This window comes from Jaculus jaculus, chromosome 6 (genome assembly GCF_020740685.1).
Source record: "Jaculus jaculus isolate mJacJac1 chromosome 6, mJacJac1.mat.Y.cur, whole genome shotgun sequence".
Lineage (NCBI taxonomy): Eukaryota > Metazoa > Chordata > Mammalia > Rodentia > Dipodidae > Jaculus > Jaculus jaculus.
In genome coordinates, this window is record NC_059107.1 from 80,582,092 (window position 1) to 80,601,323 (window position 19,232).

General features: G+C 37.1%; 1 protein-coding gene across 1 annotated transcript in view; it reads right to left on the reverse strand.

Annotated features, from left to right (window-relative positions):
* Positions 1 to 12,894: 12,894 nt before the first annotated feature.
* The window catches only part of Slc2a13 (solute carrier family 2 member 13), a 379,307-nt gene continuing 372,969 nt past the window's right edge, over positions 12,895 to 19,232 (reverse strand). Inside the window, exon 10 of the mRNA XM_004662155.2 lies at positions 12,895 to 17,576. Coding sequence (XP_004662212.2) covers positions 17,350 to 17,576 — 227 coding nt within the window. The 3' untranslated portion in view covers positions 12,895 to 17,349. The remainder of the gene's footprint in view (positions 17,577 to 19,232) is intronic.

Here is a 19,232-nt window from a genome sequence, read left to right on the forward strand (position 1 = left end):
TTAACTGTACCTAACAGACATTTACAAAATATTCAACCTCAAAACTGTAGAATATACATTTTTCTCAGAAGTATATGTAACTTTCTCTAAAACAGATTAAATATTAGGACAGAACATAAGTGTCAACATATATAGAAAAAAAAATCAACAGCTCTTTGAATTCGGGCCACAGTGGAACAAAGCTACAAATCAACAGCAAGACAAACTTAATCCCCTGTGTTTGTGTATTATCTATACATTCTATATAGAAATCACACAAACAGGGGATTTAGCAACTCACTTGACTGATGAATGAAGCATTGAAGAAATTATGAAGTAAATGAAAAAATTCCTAAAACTGAATGCATGTGAAAACAACTTGCCAAAATCTAGAGGTACAATAAAGTTAATCCTTAGTAGAAAACTTGCAGCCCTAAGGGCTTACAGTACAACATCGGAACCAGCCTTTTGCTCCTTCACTTTCCATGTTCAGGGTGTTGGCATAGGAAGCGGGGAGGTTGTGGAAATGTTGATATTCCTATAGAGCTTAACCAGTCTCGCCCATGCTGTGCTTCAGTTCTCCTGATCTTTGAAGGCTGGCGAGTGTGGAGAGAAGCACTTCCCCTGGTTTCCCTTGCTCTTGCAGGTAGCCCTGGTTGTATGTAAGAAGCATTTCCTAGTTGCTGGCCTGCTTGTTCCACATAGCCAAGGAGATCCACCCTGCTTAGCAGCGCTCCCCCTTGCTTCTCTACAGGGACATCGCCTGGCTTAATAAGCTCATTTACAGATTTTTGACTCCTACAGAAAAGAACAAATTCACGTATATCATGCCTCTTTTTTCTTTCCCTTAGTTCCATTGGCGAGGCATCCAACTCACCATCTTACCCAGAAGACCTTGAGCCATTTTGGAACACATTTTGTTTCCTGGAAGTAAGGTTCTGTCATAACAAAAACCTGAAACATATGCCTGTGGGCTGAGTGATAGGGTTGAGCTGGAAATTATATGGGAATTTGAGGTGTCTTTGAGAATGACAGCTTTTCTCAGCTCTTGGTTGGGCTGTAACTCTGGAGTTAGGATACTGGATGCTCATGGTCACACAACAATTCTGCTGAGTCAGTGCCTTCAGGTTCTTTTCTTATGGTTTCAACAAATGATGTGCACAGACCACAGAGGGTGAAGTTTAGAAAGATTTATTATAGAGGTCAAGAGAAGAGAAGAAGTCCTGTTGAACAGGTAGGGCCTCTCAGAGATGGGTAGAACTCCCATGGTGGCTCTAAGTAGGGTCTTTATATAAAGTGGAATTCTTTTAGGGAAAGAAGAACAGGCTTACCAGGTTTCTGTGGGCGGGGGGGGGGGGGGGGGGGGGGGGGGGAGTTCAGTTGCTGTGCAAGGGTACAATCTTTCCAGTAATCTTCTTGGGAGAAGTAATTTTCCAGGAAAGAAAGAGATAAGGGAAAAAAAAAATAAGGTTCCCCTTAAGTCTCAAGGATTCAGCATTTAGCCAAGGAAAACAGCTATTCACTTTGGGGATCCTTTTACCCTAAACTGCCTAGCCAGTTTCTATCTCCTGTTCTTCAGAAGGACCTTAAGGACACTATTAATATGTAAGGCCCACTCAGATATGGCTAGTGGTAGCCTTATGACTTTGGGGGTGTCTCACAATAAGGGATAAAAGGAAATTTTGGATAGTGGTATTTCTGGTGGGAAGAACAGTAATACTTATTTTGTAGTAGATTGCAGAAGCACTCATTCTTCTCTAGGTATTTCCTTATATCTGGAGGTGGGATGTATTTATCTACCTCTGGAACTTGGGTGGATATTGCCACTTGACTTTGACCTCATATCTAGCAAATGTGATAATATGCTAGTTTGTATCTAACACTCGAGAATTATATGCTTCTATCCTCTTTCCCTCTTAAAATACTGCTCCAGCTGCCATGAGTAAGCTTGGGTAAAAATTTTGAAAGATGACCATTGTGCCATTTCCCCTAACATTTGGGCTGTCATACAGACAACCTAGCAACTGACCTCATGCATTTGTGTGGTCAGCAATGACTATCAGAACACCCATATGAGTCCAATTGAAATTGTCCATGTACCAAATTATTCATAGTACCTTGTTACATAGCGAAAACTAGATGATATGACTATTAATCTAAATCTTCCTGATGCTTTGGAGTCGAGGGGTCAGCATGGCCTACCAGTAAAAGTGATTGTATAAAAATTTATTTTATAATTTTATTTATTTGCACATATGTGTGTGTGCATGCATACACATGCCAGAGCCTCTTGCCTCTGCAAAGAAATAACAGTTGTTTGTGCTGTTTTTTTTCTTTTTTTGAGGTACAGTCTTGCTCTAACCCAGGAATACCTGGAATTGACTATGTAGTCTCAGGATGGCCTTGAACTCATGGCAATCCTCCTATCTTGGCCTTCTAAGTGCTGGGATGAAAGGCATGTGCCACCATTCTTTTTTTTTTTTTTAAATTTTTTTTTTTTTTTTATTTATTTGAGAGCGACAGACACAGAGAGAAAGACAGTTAGAGGGAGAGAGAGGGAATGGGCGCGCCAGGGCTTCCAGCCTCTGCAAACGAACTCCAGACGCGTGCACCCCTTGTGCATCTGGCTAACGTGGGACCTGGGAACCGAGCCTCGAACCAGGGTCCTTTGGTTTCACAGGCAAGCGTTTAACCGCTATGCCATCTCTCCAGCCCTGTGCCACCATTCTTGACTCCCATTTTTTCACTTCTGGCTTACATGAATGGCTTGGGCAATGAACCCAGGCTGGCAAGCTTTAGAAACAAGTACTTCCTAACCAAAAAGAATATTTTAATTCTCAAGAACTTGATATCAGTTGTATGGTATACATATTTTTTGGAAATTTATTATGGTATATTTTTATGACAAATATGAAGTTAGATTTAGAATATATACAGATGTATTGCTTTATCAGTATCAATCAAATTAGTAGAGAATGTGTATCTATTTTCACTAAATGTGTTGTAAGTTTTGATATTCTTTGTGAGGAGGGTACTCTACATGATATGCTAAGGTTTTTCCATTGTGTCTTGCAAGGATAACTTGTGGACAGGCAGATGGACTGAGAGAGAATCAGTGAGCACTATGCTTTGCTATAGTTAGAGATATAGTAAAAGAGATAAAATTGGAGATTTGATGCATAAATAACAGTTTATATTCAAAAAATACATTTTCCTTTATATATTTAGGTCATTTTCCTTCAATCTTTACATTTTTCATGAATAAGGAAATTTATTTGTGTACATAAACTAGTCTAAACTTTCTGTGTAATGCCCATACTCACTTCAAAACAAAAGAAAGTCTTATAAGGATTACAATCTAACTTGTCCTTAACAAACTGCTAAGTGATCATTTCAGGTTTTCTTAAAATTTCTATTTTATCCTTGGAATGAATAGTTTTCTTATGCCTTCAATTTTTAAAGTAAATTTTCATTAATATTATTCATATCATCTAACTGGACCTGGGCCATGTCTTCATAAAAATAGTTTACATAGTACTACCATAACCTTTGGGACATACAAGCATATTAGTAGACTTCAACCAGCTCAATCCCTATTGAGAACAATTCATTTAATAGGACTTGATTTTGACTATAAAATCTAGCAAATATGACATACCAGTTTAAACCTAGGATTCAAAAGTAGAGCTGTCAGTATAGCAACTCTTAATATTTCCTGATTTGTATGAAAATGGATGGCTCCTTTGAACATTCTTTTCTTGTTTCTTTCTTTTGTTCTTTCTTTCTTTTGCTTGTGTGTAAAATGTGGTGTGTGTGGTATATTGTGTAAATGATCTTGTGGTGCCTCACATGCTTGCCTGTAATGGGGATCACTCACAGGCAGAGGGTGAAGGACAGAGTGGAACACTAGGTGTCCCATGCTATTGCTTTTCTGTCTGGTCTTCTGAGCTGGAATATCTAGTTTTACTAATTCTTGTGGGATCTCAACATGCTATATTTATTAAGCTTATTGACAAACATAAGATTAGGGCTGGGGCTCACGGATAGGATATATACAGTCTGAGTTGACTCCATAAAACAAAGATGTTTATGGTTCAATAAACAATAAGGGCAATTTGTGTATTTTTATTTTCAAAGATATACCTCAGACACTTCTCTGTACATGAACACCTTAGAGAAGGCTTCAGTGTTTTCTAGTCATTTGCCAAATAGTTCTTTCTGGGAGAAAATGTCTCAAACTATGTAAAAATGTGTTGTTACCTCAGCTGAAATTTTTAAAAAGTGTTTTCATTTATTTATTTGAGAGAGAGAGAGAGAGAGAGAGAGAGAGAGAGAGGGAGAGGGAGAGGGAGAGAATGGGTGCACCAGGGCCTCTAGCCACTGCAAACAAACTCCAGATGCAAGTACCACTTTGTGCATCTGGCTTATGTGGGTCCTGGGGAATTGAATCAAGGTCCTTTAGCTTTGCAGACAAGTGCTTTAACCACTAAGCAATCTCCCCAGCCCCCCTTATAATGTTAAACTGTATTTTACAGAGTCCTGGAAGCTTATTAGATTTCTAGCCAGGCGAGCCACATTCTGTTCTAACATGTAGCAAGCTGAAATCAATAAATCTTCCAGTAAGAGGTAAAGCCATAGGGGCAGATATCTGCCCTCAAAACTAGAGACAGATGTGCAAATACAAAAACCACAATTTACTGATGCAGGAAACCAATGCCTGAGTAGGAAAACCCACACTGTAATTGATGAATTGAATAGACAATTCTCAAAAGGATGAGGAAAAAGATATCTTATTTCCTGCTGGTTGGAATGTAAACTTGCGAAGCTGCTATGGTAATCAAGGTTCCTCAAAAAAAAAAAAAAGATGAAAATATAACTGCCATATGACCCAGCTAAACCACTACTAGGTACATTCTTAAAGGACTCTTAAGTCATGACAGAGATACTTGCACATGCATGTATATAGCCTTTTCTATTCACAATTGCTAGGAAATGGAACCAAAGCAGATGTCCATCCATAGATAAATGGATAATAAAAATGTGGTACATATACCCAATGGATGCACCTGGAAATTATCATGTTCTTGACCTAGAAAGACAAATACTGCATGTTTTCTCTTGTATGGAATACACATTGAAATGTTCCTGATTTTAGTAGAAAAGTTTAAAGATTTTTCCCATTTAGTATATGTTGGCTGTAGGTTTGTCCAATATAGCCTTTATTATGGTGAGATATCTTCCTTCTATTCCCAGTTTCTGTAGGACTTCTATCATGAAGAAATATTGGACTTTGTCAAATGCATTTTCTGTGTCTATTGAGATGATCATGTGATTTTTGTCCTTCAGTCCATTTATGTAGTGTATTATATTTATCAATTAGCATATGTAGAACTACCCCTGCATCTCTGGGATAAAGCCTACTTGGTCAGGGTGAATGATTTTTTGATATTATTGTATTGTATTTACCAATATTTTGTTCAGAATTTTTTGGATCTATGTTCATGAGGGAGATTGGTCTGTAATTTTCTTTTTTGTTCTCTGTCTGGTTTTGTATCAGAGTGATGCTGGCTTCATAGAAGGAGTTTGGTAGAGTTCCTTCCTTTTCTATCTTATAGAAAAGTTTGAGAAGCAGTGGTGTTAGTTCTTCCATGAAGGTTTTATATAATTTGTTAGTGAATCCATTTGGACCTGCAATTTTTATTTGGGAATTTTTTTTATATAACTGCTTGGATCTACTTCAACAGTAAAGTGGTACTGAGGAGCAGGATTGCTGCTAGACACCTGATTCTGTGGCTTTGGCCTGTTGGAGTTGATTTTCAAGAGGAATGTGGAAGGATTTGAAATCTTGGCCTAAGTGATGCCTTGCAGTGCTGTAAGTACAGCTTGATGGTCTATTCTCGTCAGAGCTGAAAGACTTGAATGCAGAAAGAACTATGGACTGTGAGGTTTGGCTTATGAGGATGAGAAAGAGCTGTGCCTGGACTGGGCTAGCAGTTAGTGTGAGAAGCTTGCTGTTATGCCTGGGTCCTGAGAAGTTGTGCAGGGTTGCTTTGCAAAGAAATGAACTGGTGTGAGCAGAGAGATATGGCACAGGAAAAAAAAAAAAAAAAAAAAAAGAGAAAAAGGAAAAAAAAAAAAGAAATCTCTGGGCCTAAATTGCTGCCCATTCAACTGCAAATTGTTCTGTTCAGGAGATTACATCCTTTCAGATTGGGCTAGCTGATCTGCACTGGGGCAACATGAAGAATATGGACTCTTTTGGAAGGGCCTGAGTACTCAAGAAGTGTCCTGTTCTTCAAAGTCTGCTTTATCCACCCACTCCCCACCCCCCCGTATTAACAAATTGGCACCCTACCTGCTATTATGGAGTATAAAAAATGCAGGAAAGAGAGGGTCATTGAGTTTGAGAGCAGGTCTTGTGTTTTGGAAATGGCCATGGGCAGTGTAATGCAGGTCTGCTGGATGTCTGCATGGAGACCCAATGGGGCCATGAAGATGGACCATGGATTGCAGTGGAGAGCCAGTGGCAATGACAGGACCATGAGATGGCTGCTAAGGAAAGCTGCTGGCCTGGATGAAGTTTTCCAGGACTGTGAGTAGCCTAGCTGGTGGGGCAGAATTGGAATGCCAGAGAATTATTGCTGGTTAGAATTATTGAACTTTGAGATTTGTCACTAACTAGAGTTGTTGGACTTGAAGTTACAGAATTTGAAGTTTGCCCTGATTGTTTTAAATCTTGTATTGGTTGAATATTTCTTTGCTATTCCCGATTCCATCTTTTGCAGTGTATTTATTCTTTGCCATTATGGATTTTTGGGGGGATTATGTCTCAGGTGAAAGATCTTGGACTATGGGGATGTATGAACATCATTGGAATTGATAAAAGTTATGGGGACTCTTAAACTCATACTGAATGCACTGTATTTTATATCATGTATACATATCAGTTTATGGGGGCCAGGGGCAAAATGTGGTGGTTTGATTCAAGTGTCCCACATAAACTTAAGTGTTCTAAATGCTAGGTTTCCAGATTAGGGAGATTTGGAAATTAACACCTGCTGGAGGTGGTATATTGTTGGGGGCAGGCTTATGGGTGTGATAGCCAGTTTCCCGATGCCAGTGTGTGGCACACTCTCCTGTTGCTATGGCCCACCTTATGTTGGCCAAAGAGTGATGTCCACCCTGTGCTTATGCCATTGTTTCCCCCTGCCATTGTGGAGCTTCCCCTTCAGCCTGTAAGCAAAAACAATCCTCTTTTTCCCACAAACTGCTCTTGGTCAGGTGATTTCTAACAGCAATGTGAACCTGACTACAACAGCTGCCTTCGTTTTGTCCCAAAGGTTTTGGTATATTATGTTCTCATTGTCATTTGATTCTATGAAATTTTTTATTTCCTTCTTGATTTCTTCAATGACCCATTCCTCAACTAGTAGTACATTGTTTGGTTTGTATGATTTTATGTATGATCTATAGCTTTTCTTCTGTTGATTTGTAGTTTAACCCCGTTATGATCAGATAGAGTGCAAGGGAGTATTGTGATACCTCCAACATTTTTCTTTTTGCTTAGGATTGCTTAGATTATTTCAAAGTCTTTTGTGCTTCCACTTTAAGATTTTTTTCCTGTTTCTCTGAAGAATGGCACTAGAATTTAAGTCAGCACAAGACAAATTCCTGCACATCCATATTTATTGTGGCACTGTTTAGACTAGACAAAATATGGAATCAGCCTAGCTGTCTGTTAACAGAAGAATGAATAAAGAAAATGTGAGTTAAAAAAGAAAATGTGGGACCAATATACAACAGAGTTTTAGTCAAGTATAATGAATAAAATTATGTCATTCATAGTAAAGTAGATGGAACTGGAGGTCATAAAATTAAGCAAAATAAGTCAGATTCAGAAAGAAAAGTATTACAGGGATCCTAGATCTTGTGCATGTGTGTGAGATTAAAGCTGAGGTGATGCTATCTGGAAAAAGGAAGAGGACCAGTGGAATGGAGAGAATGAGGAAGTTATGGGGTGAATATTGTCAAAATACATGTACTTCAGTGAAGGTACCCTTATGAAACCTCTCTTGAATAATGGAAGGATTAAATAGCAGCTTACTCAAATATGATTTCTTGACTATGATTACATAAATGGAAATCATGTATCCTACATATCTCAAAAAGGAAAGGGTGTGCTTTTCACAATGATTATGGCCAAAAGTTTGAGAAAGGAAGGGGACCACTCTGGCCAACAGGAATGACATAAGTCTTTGTACTTGCTCCCAGGAAGGAGTGTAGAGCACTACAACCAGTGGAAGCCACTGACATAGGAACAGTCATGTCTACCTGTAGCTCAATCAGCAGAGACTGGAGTGGGGCACAGCCTCTTCTTAGTTCCTCTTCTTGGACTGTGTATGGGCCTGGCCTTGTGCAGAAGACAGTATGTGCAGAAAAATAGTCTGAAGCTGCCTCATTCCTACATTGTCTGATCTTGTACACTTACTCCCATGCTTCTTCTACATTTGATAAAAGAAAGTTGTTGCCAAAGCTTTTTTATTGTGTGTGTGTGTGTGTGTGTGTGTGTGTGTGTGTAGAAATTAAACGAACACTGGTTAGGTGGGTGCTGCAGTGTCTCCATCAGAGCCTGAAGGCCACTGATCCCAGCTTTGTATCTGTCTGTCTTTCCTTCTAATCCTCTAGTGGCCCCTAACAGGTCATAGCATGCTGGTTGCGGCAAAGGAGCTTCATAAGAAGTGTGTGTTTGTGAGCATCCTGACCTTAGCAGCATGAAGGAGGGCATATGGAACTATGGTCAAACTAAGAATACTCTCACAGGTATTTTGACTCTGCCTGTGTGTTCCTTCCTGTTCTCCATGGTAACTTATATAGCCCCTAAAATGCAGCTTTGATGTAGATACTGACATCACCTCCATTTTACAGACAAGGAAATCAAGGCAGAGTGACTTGGGTTTAATGATTTAGATTACCAGGAAGTAAGTGGAAAAGCTGGGATTGAAATCCAGAAAGCTGGACACAGCATGACTTCTTAAACTATATACTATTGCCTAATATATGCAAGAATCCCTTACAACAATGGTTTCCATAGTTTGTTCTGTAGTCCTGGTTAAAATAATGTTCCTGGTTGTTTTCAAGACAGTCTCTAAAATTATAAAACAAGAATTTCTTGATGTCTGTTTTGTAATTTGCCTACAAGTAGCAGGATTATGATCAAAATGAGGGCCTGTGAAGAAAGCCTGTCTGAGTTGTCCCTGCATAGAAAGCTTTGCATGTGTTTAATGTGTGTTTTGGGCACATCACTAAAAAGTTGTGAATTTAAATTTTAGAGACAAGAACAATAATGTTTTCCCACAGAACTGAACAATTCAATGAAGATTAAAAAAAAACATTTTGTTCAGTGAATAGTCATAGCACATGGTACTAAGCTACATAAGAACATTTTAATACATAGTATTAAATACATAGTACATAGTGTATATTGAGCATATCCCTCATACCCCCATTCTCATTCTCCCTTTTATTCCCCCTCCCAGTAGTTCCCATTTTTCTTGTAGAGAGCCTTGCCCCTATTTTCATGTTATACAGGCACACATGGTTTTATTTATCTATATAAAGTCTTGGAATCCCATGAGAGAAAACATAAAATATTTGTCGGATATTGATTTAATTCTCTCTTCATGTAACTGTCGGCTATTGTTTCCATTTTCCTGACAACATCCTAATTTTATTCTTTTTATCTCACTGAAAACATTTCATTGTTTTTTATATACCATGTTTTATTTATCCATTGCTCTGTTGTTGAACTCCTAGGTTGGTTCCATAACTTAGCTATTGTGAATAACATTGCAATAAGCACTGATGCGCAAGCATCTCTGAGATGTGTTGACTTGGAGTAGTTTGGCTGACTATGTAGGAGTGGAATAGCTTGATCATATGGTTAGATCCAGTTTTATTTTTTGAGAGAATACCACATTTATTACCATAGTGGCTGGGGCAATTTAGATTCCCACCAGTGGTGTATTGGGCTTCTTTTGGTTTCTTTTTTTGTGGTTTGTTTTCTGAATGACTGGGGCAAGATGTCATTGCAATTCAGTTTCATTTTATTTTATTTTTAAAAATGTAGTAAGAGAAAGAAAGCAAAAGAGTGAGAGAGTAAGGGGGAGTAGGGGGGGAAAGAACTGGGGCACTAGGATTGTAGCTATTACAAATGAACTCTAGACCATGTGCCACCTTATGTGCGCCACCTGTACACACGCATCACCTTGTGCATCTGACTTTTGTGGCTTCTGGGGAGTCAAACCTGGGTCCTTAGGCTTCACAGGCAAGTGCCTTAATTACTAAACCATCTCTCCAGCCTTGCAATGCAGTTAAAAGTTTTCATTTTCTCTATTGAATAGTGAGGTTGAACTTTTTTTTTCATGTGTTTATTGGCCATTTGTGTTTCATCTTTTGACAAGTGTCTTCATTTCATGTGTCCATTTTTTTAAGTTTATTAATTTTCTTTTCAGCAAATACAGGCAGTTTGGTACCATTGTTTAGGCTCATCCATGACCTATCCCCTCCCAATGGACCCTCCTTGTTGATGTAAATGGGTCGTGCATTGTGGAGTTAGCCCACAGTTCTTGGTACGATAAATGTCTCTGCATATTATGACCCAACATGTGACTCTGACATTCTTTCCGCCCCCCTCTTCTGCAAACTTTCCCTGAACCATGTTGGGTTCATTTTTGGTCTGCTTCAGTGAGGAGGTGTTGGGGGCCTCTGAGGCTCTGGCTCTCTGGTTTGGTAGGAGTTGATTTTTCTCTGTGTTGTTCTCCTTCCCCTTTGTGCTGGTATCTGGTTCATTAGGAAAACAGCACACTTGTTTGTTTCACCAATTTTCCTTAGTTTCACTCAGGTCCCTTTTGAGGTATGATAGGGCAGCTCTCTCCTTAGGATCTGCATCTATCTGAAAAAGAGAAGCAGATTCTCCAATGGAGAGTAAGTTAGCACCTGGAAAGTTGAGATAAAACTTACTTTTTTGATATAGAGTTTAATAGGTGTAGGCCCTCTTGTACCCCATGATTGATGTTAGCTTGATATTGGAGAGTGGGCTTATGTTTGGATATGGTTCTGACTTGTTTCCCAGCTCTAGCTATGGGTCCCATACCACTGAGGGGATCCTTTAGCCAAATCAAGAGCAGTTGGTTCCCCAACATGGCTATGTGCCACTATTGCACTTGTGTGGGCATCACATCAGGTTATTTGTTGCTAAGTAGGTTAGATCATGAGTTGCTGGGACAGATATTGGTCATTTCCCCAAGTCGCCCATGTAGCACCTTCTGGCGCTAGACACGCTGACTGTCTGGGGACTGACTCTCCCCTGCCTTCCAGCCAGGCCGTTCCATTTTACATATCAGTTGTATATGGAGTCTTCAGCAATAGGGTCTTACCACTGACCTTTGGCGGGTCATCAAGTACTCTGACAGAAGTCTGTCATTCTTTTAGGAAAACTTGTAGGTTTCTCTGATCAAAAGCTCATTGTGGGGCTGGAGAGATGGCTTAGCGGTTAAACGCTTGCCTGTGAAGCCTAAGGACCCCGGTTCGAGGCTCGGTTCCCCAGGTCCCACGTTAGCCAGATGCACAAGGGGGCGCACGCATCTGGAGTTCGTTTACAGTGGCTGGAAGCCCTGGCGTGCCCATTCTCTCTCTCTCCCTCTATCTGTCTTTCTCTCTGTTTGTCTGTCGCTCTCAAATAAATAAATAAATAAATAAATAATTTAAAAAAAAAAAGCTCATTGTGGATGATAGCCCCATGCTGGTAGTGGGGTTACAGGTCAGTGCCCACTATGAAAATGAGGAAAAAAAATAACTAATATACAAGAGTTGGGGGGGGGAGGGGGAGAGGGAGGGAGGGAAGATGTAGAAGATTTAGGTTAGACTTGATCCTACCCACTCCAGTGTCTTGTGGTTCAGGTGTTTCCTGTAAGGGTCTAGTGAAGGTTCAGCCATTTGGCCTGTCTTTTAGGAAGTAGAATTTTATGGTACCATTGCTGTTTAGGTCCGGATTAGTGTTTCCCACCCCTTCGATGCCCTCCCCTCATGTGTCCATTTTTAATGAGAACATTTTTTTCTGAAAAATAATATCTACATATGCTATTTACTTTACAAGTGGACAATTCATGTGTTATTTGTGAGATATACAAGTCATTTTGACAGTATGATTGTGGTGAAATTAAAATCCTGTTTAGATATAACTGCATGTAAGACTTTGAATGATGGTAGGTCTAGGCTTTTGAGAGTGCTTCCTTAGGCTATCTTTGTAATAAATTCAGAGTGACATACATGTAACTATTGAGGCAAGGCTAGTGACTGACAGTATCAAGCATATCTATCTATCTAAGTACATATTTACCAACTACAGACATGGTTGGGGCTGATTGTCAATGGAAAGCAAAAGTTTCTAAAAGGAGCTGCCAACTGGCCATTCAGCAGAGATTTGCATTTACTCACCCAGTGACAACCAAAACATTTTTGAAGACCAATGAATTATCAAATTGGCAAGCATTAAAACAAATAGAACTACATTAAGATATAGTGGTAGACTATAATTGTTGATACTTAGCTATGTAACCTTGGTGCTGAAATCAATGGAAGAGAACTAAGTAAAATGCACAAGAGATAAGTGAGTAATGTATCATCTTAACTTTTATTTGATTATGTTCATATACAGCTCTGGCACTGACACTTTTTTAAAAAAAGACTTTAATTTTATGTAAAGATTGAACTTCAATAAAATAACTTAAAAACATTTACATGTATACCACTAAATCTCCATAAAATATACAATACTTTTGATAGAGCATAGGCTAGGATGATTTAATGACATGATATATAACTTTAATTTTAAATAGATATTCCATATATCACAAGTAGGAATAAATATATTGAATTTGCCAAGATATCTGAAGTATTAAACACTATATAACATGCACTCTGAAATTAAAATATACATGTTGAAAGACATATATTTTAAGAGCATAAAATTTTTGATTTAATCTAAATATACATTGGAGCTTTTAAGTAGAAATAAGAACATTCATTACAAATAAAAGTTACAAATGACACCAAATGAGATATAGTCCAAAAGCTACCAGGAAACTTTGAACATAAATTTCTATCTTCTTTAGCCTTTTAATGAGGTGAGATATTGAATTTACCAAACTCTTATAACTGTATAAGGTATTTATTTGTAATTTTGATATTCTTTTGAGACAAAGACTCATGTTTCTCAGATTGGCCTTTCAATTGTTATGTAGCTGAGGATAACCTTTAAATCTTGTAACTCCTGCCTTCACTCCCAAGTGCTGTGATATCAGGGATGATCCACCATGCTCAGTTTTTATCTGCAATTATGAGTACTAGTTAGCTGCATGATCCATTTCTTTTTCTTATTTATAATATGATAAAATCAAACATATAAACTTAAAAATCTAAAATAAAAAATTTGAATACTTACAAATGAAGGTATGTAATATTTTGTACACAAAATTATCCAAGCACAATAGACTTTTTATACATAAATTTTATAGGATATATAGTGTTTGAAACTCATAAGCAAATTAGGAGGATAAAATACTCTCATGTATTTCTAAACATTGACACTCATACAAAATACTTGATTGATGATTATTGGCACAAAAAATTTCCCTTCTTATCTAAGGAGAAAATTTACAATAAAGAGTTGGTAGCAGTTAGCAGCTTGGTAATTTAAGATCAGTGTTTCCAGAAATTAGCAGCAGCACCAGTGCTCACCTAGGATAAGAGCTAAATGTACCAACAATTACACACTGCTATGTTCTGAACCACATCGTCAAATTACCTTAGCATTACTGTGCAGGAGCCTAAGAACATTGAAATAGGACACTACAATTGATCCAGAGAACAATTTTGAGACCTTTTATAGGCAGTAGCTATTTTTAAGCAGCAAAGTGTGTCCATAATTTGCAGCTTAATGCACAGCCCAGTGTATGAAGTCTCCGCTCCTGTCCTGCTTGTCATTTCACCTTTTTATTCCTAGTCAAGGAAATAGTCTGATTTACTATTAAAAATTTGTCACAACCAAGTAAAAGTAAGTTTTTAAGGAAAGCTTGTGATAGTATAATCTAAAATATACCTGTCTCAGGATCTATGATTATCAATAATACATATCATCCTTACTTCAATAGTTAAAAGCAAAAGGTTGTTAGTTTATATTTTTCATAGTCATCCTTTTCCTGTTTAAGAGATAATGAAATTATAGCAAAAATATGAATTTGATACTTTAGCTGATTTCCCATTTTAGAGTGAATAACAAATATTTAGAAGATGCACTGAAATCTATTTCAGTGACAAAACTAAGAAAGAGACTTTGGCATTATTCCCATGGGATATTCTGTCATGAAATATATATATCTGAGAACAAAAATTGAAATGGAAATATATTTTTAGATCTTCTATATATGTAATAAAAATAATCAAATATTATATATGACAAAGCTAAATTTCACAATCAAAATTACTAGGGATATTTATGCAGAAGAAAAATATTAATACTTAATTATGTTAGGCCAGCACTCTACCACTGAGTGATATCGCTAGCCCCTACTGCATCTTTTTCCCATCACATTCAACACCATGCATTTATGCATAGACAAAATGACACAATTTTAATTTTACTGCACATCAGCCACTCAGATAGGCCCTAGTTGTGATTATGATTTTCTTTACTCAATTTTTCTAAAATATAATATATCACAATTGAATTTTTATCATGTTGAGGAAGAAGCATATCATTTTAATTGTAAGCCTAATGCTTAATCTGTGTTGATCACATCATATGTAAACTGCATGACAAAGTATATGTCTGATGATATTGCACATAGGAGATTTCTGAAGTGACAGTGATGGTCAAAAACACTTAGAACTTAAACAGTGTTTAATATAAAAAACCTGAAAAATCCAAACATTTAACTTTTAATGTACTAAAAGGTTCACCAAATCTGAAAACAGAGCCTACTACTTTTCAAGTACTACTTTCAAGTAGTTATTTGTTTTTAAAAACTTATAAATAATTCCTATATGTACCTCTCTGTCTTGTACTTTAAGGACATGGGAGATTATTACTATGTCAATAAGAAATAGTCCTTTAAAAGAAGAGATAAGGGGAATAGGGCAGGAAATTTGTGGCTAATATTGCCTCGTATATGAATTTATGGGCATAAAGTTGAAAACATCATTTTCTTATTTAGAGACAACAGGCCATGCTGTGCTTTAAGAAATAGTAAAAATTTAATTTTCTCTTTAATATTGTGCATCAGCCCAGCTGAGTATAAGTGTATTATTAAGGCTATGTATCATAAAAGAAAATAATTGAAGCAATTATTTGAACAAATAATAAAAGTAAAATTTTAAAAATAGCACTTTACTTGGTCTAAATATTTTTTTCATTTTCACCTTATCTTTGTAAAATACTACCAAGATAAGAAAATCCTCATGAGATAAGAAATATTGATAAACAATTTATCATATATTAAATTATTTCTGAAGAAAACCAACATAATATCATTTAGAAATCAATTGTCAAAGCACCCAATTTAAAGATTTCTCCAAAGTGTATTTTTAATAATATAAAATAAACAGAATATTTCTATTTTGGCTGAAGGATTTATAGGGCATGAAAAATGATTATTGAGAGTACCTCTGGTTACTTGGAGAATACACTTCCTTTGTACAGCTTCAGTTTGGTAAATATGGTGAAGACCAAAACATCTTGGCAGAAATTTTATTTTATCATTAGCAACTTTTTCACTCCAAATTTAGGACCTTATTAGATATTTAAAGACATATTAAGATACCTCAAGCTGATGCATTCCTAACTGGCCACCTAACATTCACTCATTCATATTTTTTATTGGAACTAGCAAATGACTTTGTGAGCAAATAATTTTGTATGTATTATATAGTCTTATTAGGTAGACAAGAATTAATTGCTCACTGATGAAGGAACATAGAAACCAGTAAATACTTTGAAAAAGTTAGAAATGTAAGTGAACATTTTACACAGATTTGTGATACATCAGAACCATTAGTAAGTTCCAATAAAAAAAATCTGAACTTTAGACAAGAAGGAAAACCAAGCCAGATAGATATAAGAGTAAAAAAACAACACAGGGACAGATATCTGTATCTTGGTGCTTTTAGCATATTATTAGGGAAAATGAGAAAAGATTTGCAAAACAAAATTGTAGTATGTTTTCAGAGGAAAAAAGGCATGTACAATTAAGCAACAAAATGCGATACTTTCCTTAGGAAGAGTATATAAAAATGAATGATTTAAATTAAACACCAATAAAAGTAGGATTATTTGTGCCATTGATTTCCTTTCTCTTGTTTCAGAAATTAATTGGGCCAAGGAAAGGGCACACTAGCCTGCTAGCACGTGTTTATGCACTAATGAAGGCACAGAGGAGTGGGAGCTGACGAGGGAACAAGAGTGAAGACGCGGTGGGTTTGGCATCGATGAAACTGACCCTGGAATACAAATGAAGACCTGGCTCTATTTTGCATTTATAGTTTGCATTCCCAAGTGATTAATGAATTAGGGATCTTATAAAAATCTTTTCTTTCTTACTTTGACAATAAAATATACTTATCAAAACATGCTAGCTTATCTGTGCAAATATACTTATCGCTGATGCAAAAATGTATGAAAATAACCCCTAAAGACCTGCTTTTGATAATGTTCAAAAGATCCTGTGTAGAGTCAGTCTCTGAGGAAATTTCAGTATCTGCATTGGAGAGAGAAGCCAAAATCTGGAATCCAAAATGAGAGAAAGATGTCTGTGCCCTTGAGGAGCACTTGTGAATTTGTTGGTGAAAACCTAAATAGAATTTACTTTCCAATAGCTGGTCACAGAAAGCCACTACTTAGGAAGAAAATTTAGGGTTAATAGGCAATGTTTTGACATAAAACATCCTAGGACTATTTCATATAACCCTTTATAAATATAAATATGTAATCTGTTTATCACCAACTCTATTGCCACAAATAATTACATGTGGTCTTAAGAAATAAGAGTACCACTGAAATCACTGGGTACAACAGCAACTTTAAACTATTTTAGGAAGGGGTCACTTATATTTGCTTAAGAAAATTTGTACTTTTTACATTTGTGAAAATAAATGTCAGGATAGTTATATTTTCCTTCTAATCAAGTTTTCTAGAATGTGAATTCATTCAGAGAGACTGTGGAAAGAATCAGATTAGGAGGAAGGCAGTGAGGACGCCAAGTGCTGTTCTTCTCCCCCACATTCCTGTACACAACTTGAATGTCTCCTGGCTAAACACTACTCCACATCAGAAGCATCATTGTCAGAGAGGTGGTAGTTACTTCCTTTCACCCGGATATATTCAATGTATCTCCCTTCCTCAGAATCTGAGGAGCCACATGTACATAGCCTGTTGTCAAAGAGTGATTCAATTTCTTCTAATTTTTTCCCTTTGGTTTCAGGAAGACAGCCATAGATGAACAGAAGTCCCACAGCTGCAAATCCAGCATAGAGGAAGAAGGCTCCTGCAATGGGAAATAATATATATGAGCATATATGCATGGACTTACATTGGAAAGAGTCTTAATTTTGACATTTCCCCATAGTTAATAATGTATAATTATGGTGTGAAATTGGACCAAAAAAACCCTACTACCACCCAGCTTTACTCCAATTGTTTTAGCCTGATGAATATCATGCAATTAATCTTTCAAAACTCAAATCACTGAATACAAGGTGAACTAGAGTAACAGATGAGGTTTCCATGTAAGTTCTGCTTGGAGGACTTTTCTCACATCCCTGATTGAAGGGAATTACTCTCTGTTTTATATTTTCAGAGAATTCTGTTGAGTAGTATTATGCTAAGGAGAAGTATTTTAACTATATGCATGCATATGTCTGTTTTGTCTATGGGTAAGAGAAATGTCTCTGTTTCCATAACCACATACAGTACTCCTATTGGTAAACCAATGCTTCCATGAAGTGAGTATATTACAACTCCATTCTTCGTATTTCTCACACTCAGTTCTTAGAGTTACCATGGACCTTTCTCTTAACTCACATTCCCAACATCCAATCTGTAAGGGAATTCTGCTGGATCTACCTTTAAAGTATAACTTACAGTTACCAGTCTCACCACTTCCATATACTGGTGGCTCAGTCATTTTCTCTCATCTATGCTATTACAATTTTCCTGTTTCCTTATTCTTTCTTGGACACCCACATCTCATTTTTGTCTTCACAGCACTTATCATCACTGATATTCTATGTATTTTACCTGCCCAGAACAGAATGAGGCAAGGTGGGATCAGGAGATTAGACCACTAGAAGAATGGACTAAGTAGTAGACATTCTACATGTACCACACTGGCCTATAGGGAAGTAAGAGTGAGGACCTTACATTTCATCACAACTTACAGAGTCTTGAAGAGAAGACAGAAATCTCTTTCCAAAAAAAAAAAAAAAAAAAAAAAAAAGAAGAAGAAGAAAAATGAAAGGTCTCTTTGACTTTAGTAAAAATGGATTTCAGGGCTGGAAAGATGGGTCAGCAGTTAAGGCCTAAGGACCTGAGTTCAATTCCCCAATACCCACATAAAGTCAGAATCACAAAGTGGCACATGTGTCTGGAGTTCATTTGCAGTGCCTGGAGGCATTGGCATACCTTCTCATTCTCTCTCTTTCTCTCTCTCAAATAAATAAATAAGTAAAATATTTTTTATAAAGTGGATTTCAAGTAGCTTCCCAATGTACTTTGACAACTCAGCAACTAAAAAATATTGTTTGCTTTCAATTATTGTCTTTATATACTTTCATTTGAACATTTTTATCATATCTACAGTTTTGGATGTGGCCAAAGCTAGGTTCCAAGGATGCTGGCAGACACACAGCTTGACTGGAAGTCACAGTTCAGTGGAGACGCTTGCAGCACATCTTTCCTGTCAGTCCTGTGCTGACTTTGTTTCTGGTATGTGGCTCCAGCTCTCTCATGGGGCATCTCATGACCTGCCATCATATTCCTATCATTGTCTTTATATGCTTCTTTGCTACACTAAAAGCCATGCTATAAGGGCCTTCAGTTTGGCAGTTATGAGGAAGATGTTTGAGGTTATAAGAATGGGTAGGTAACCATCATATAAGCATTGAGAAATAAGAAGCTTAGGAAAGGTGAATGCCTCTCCTTT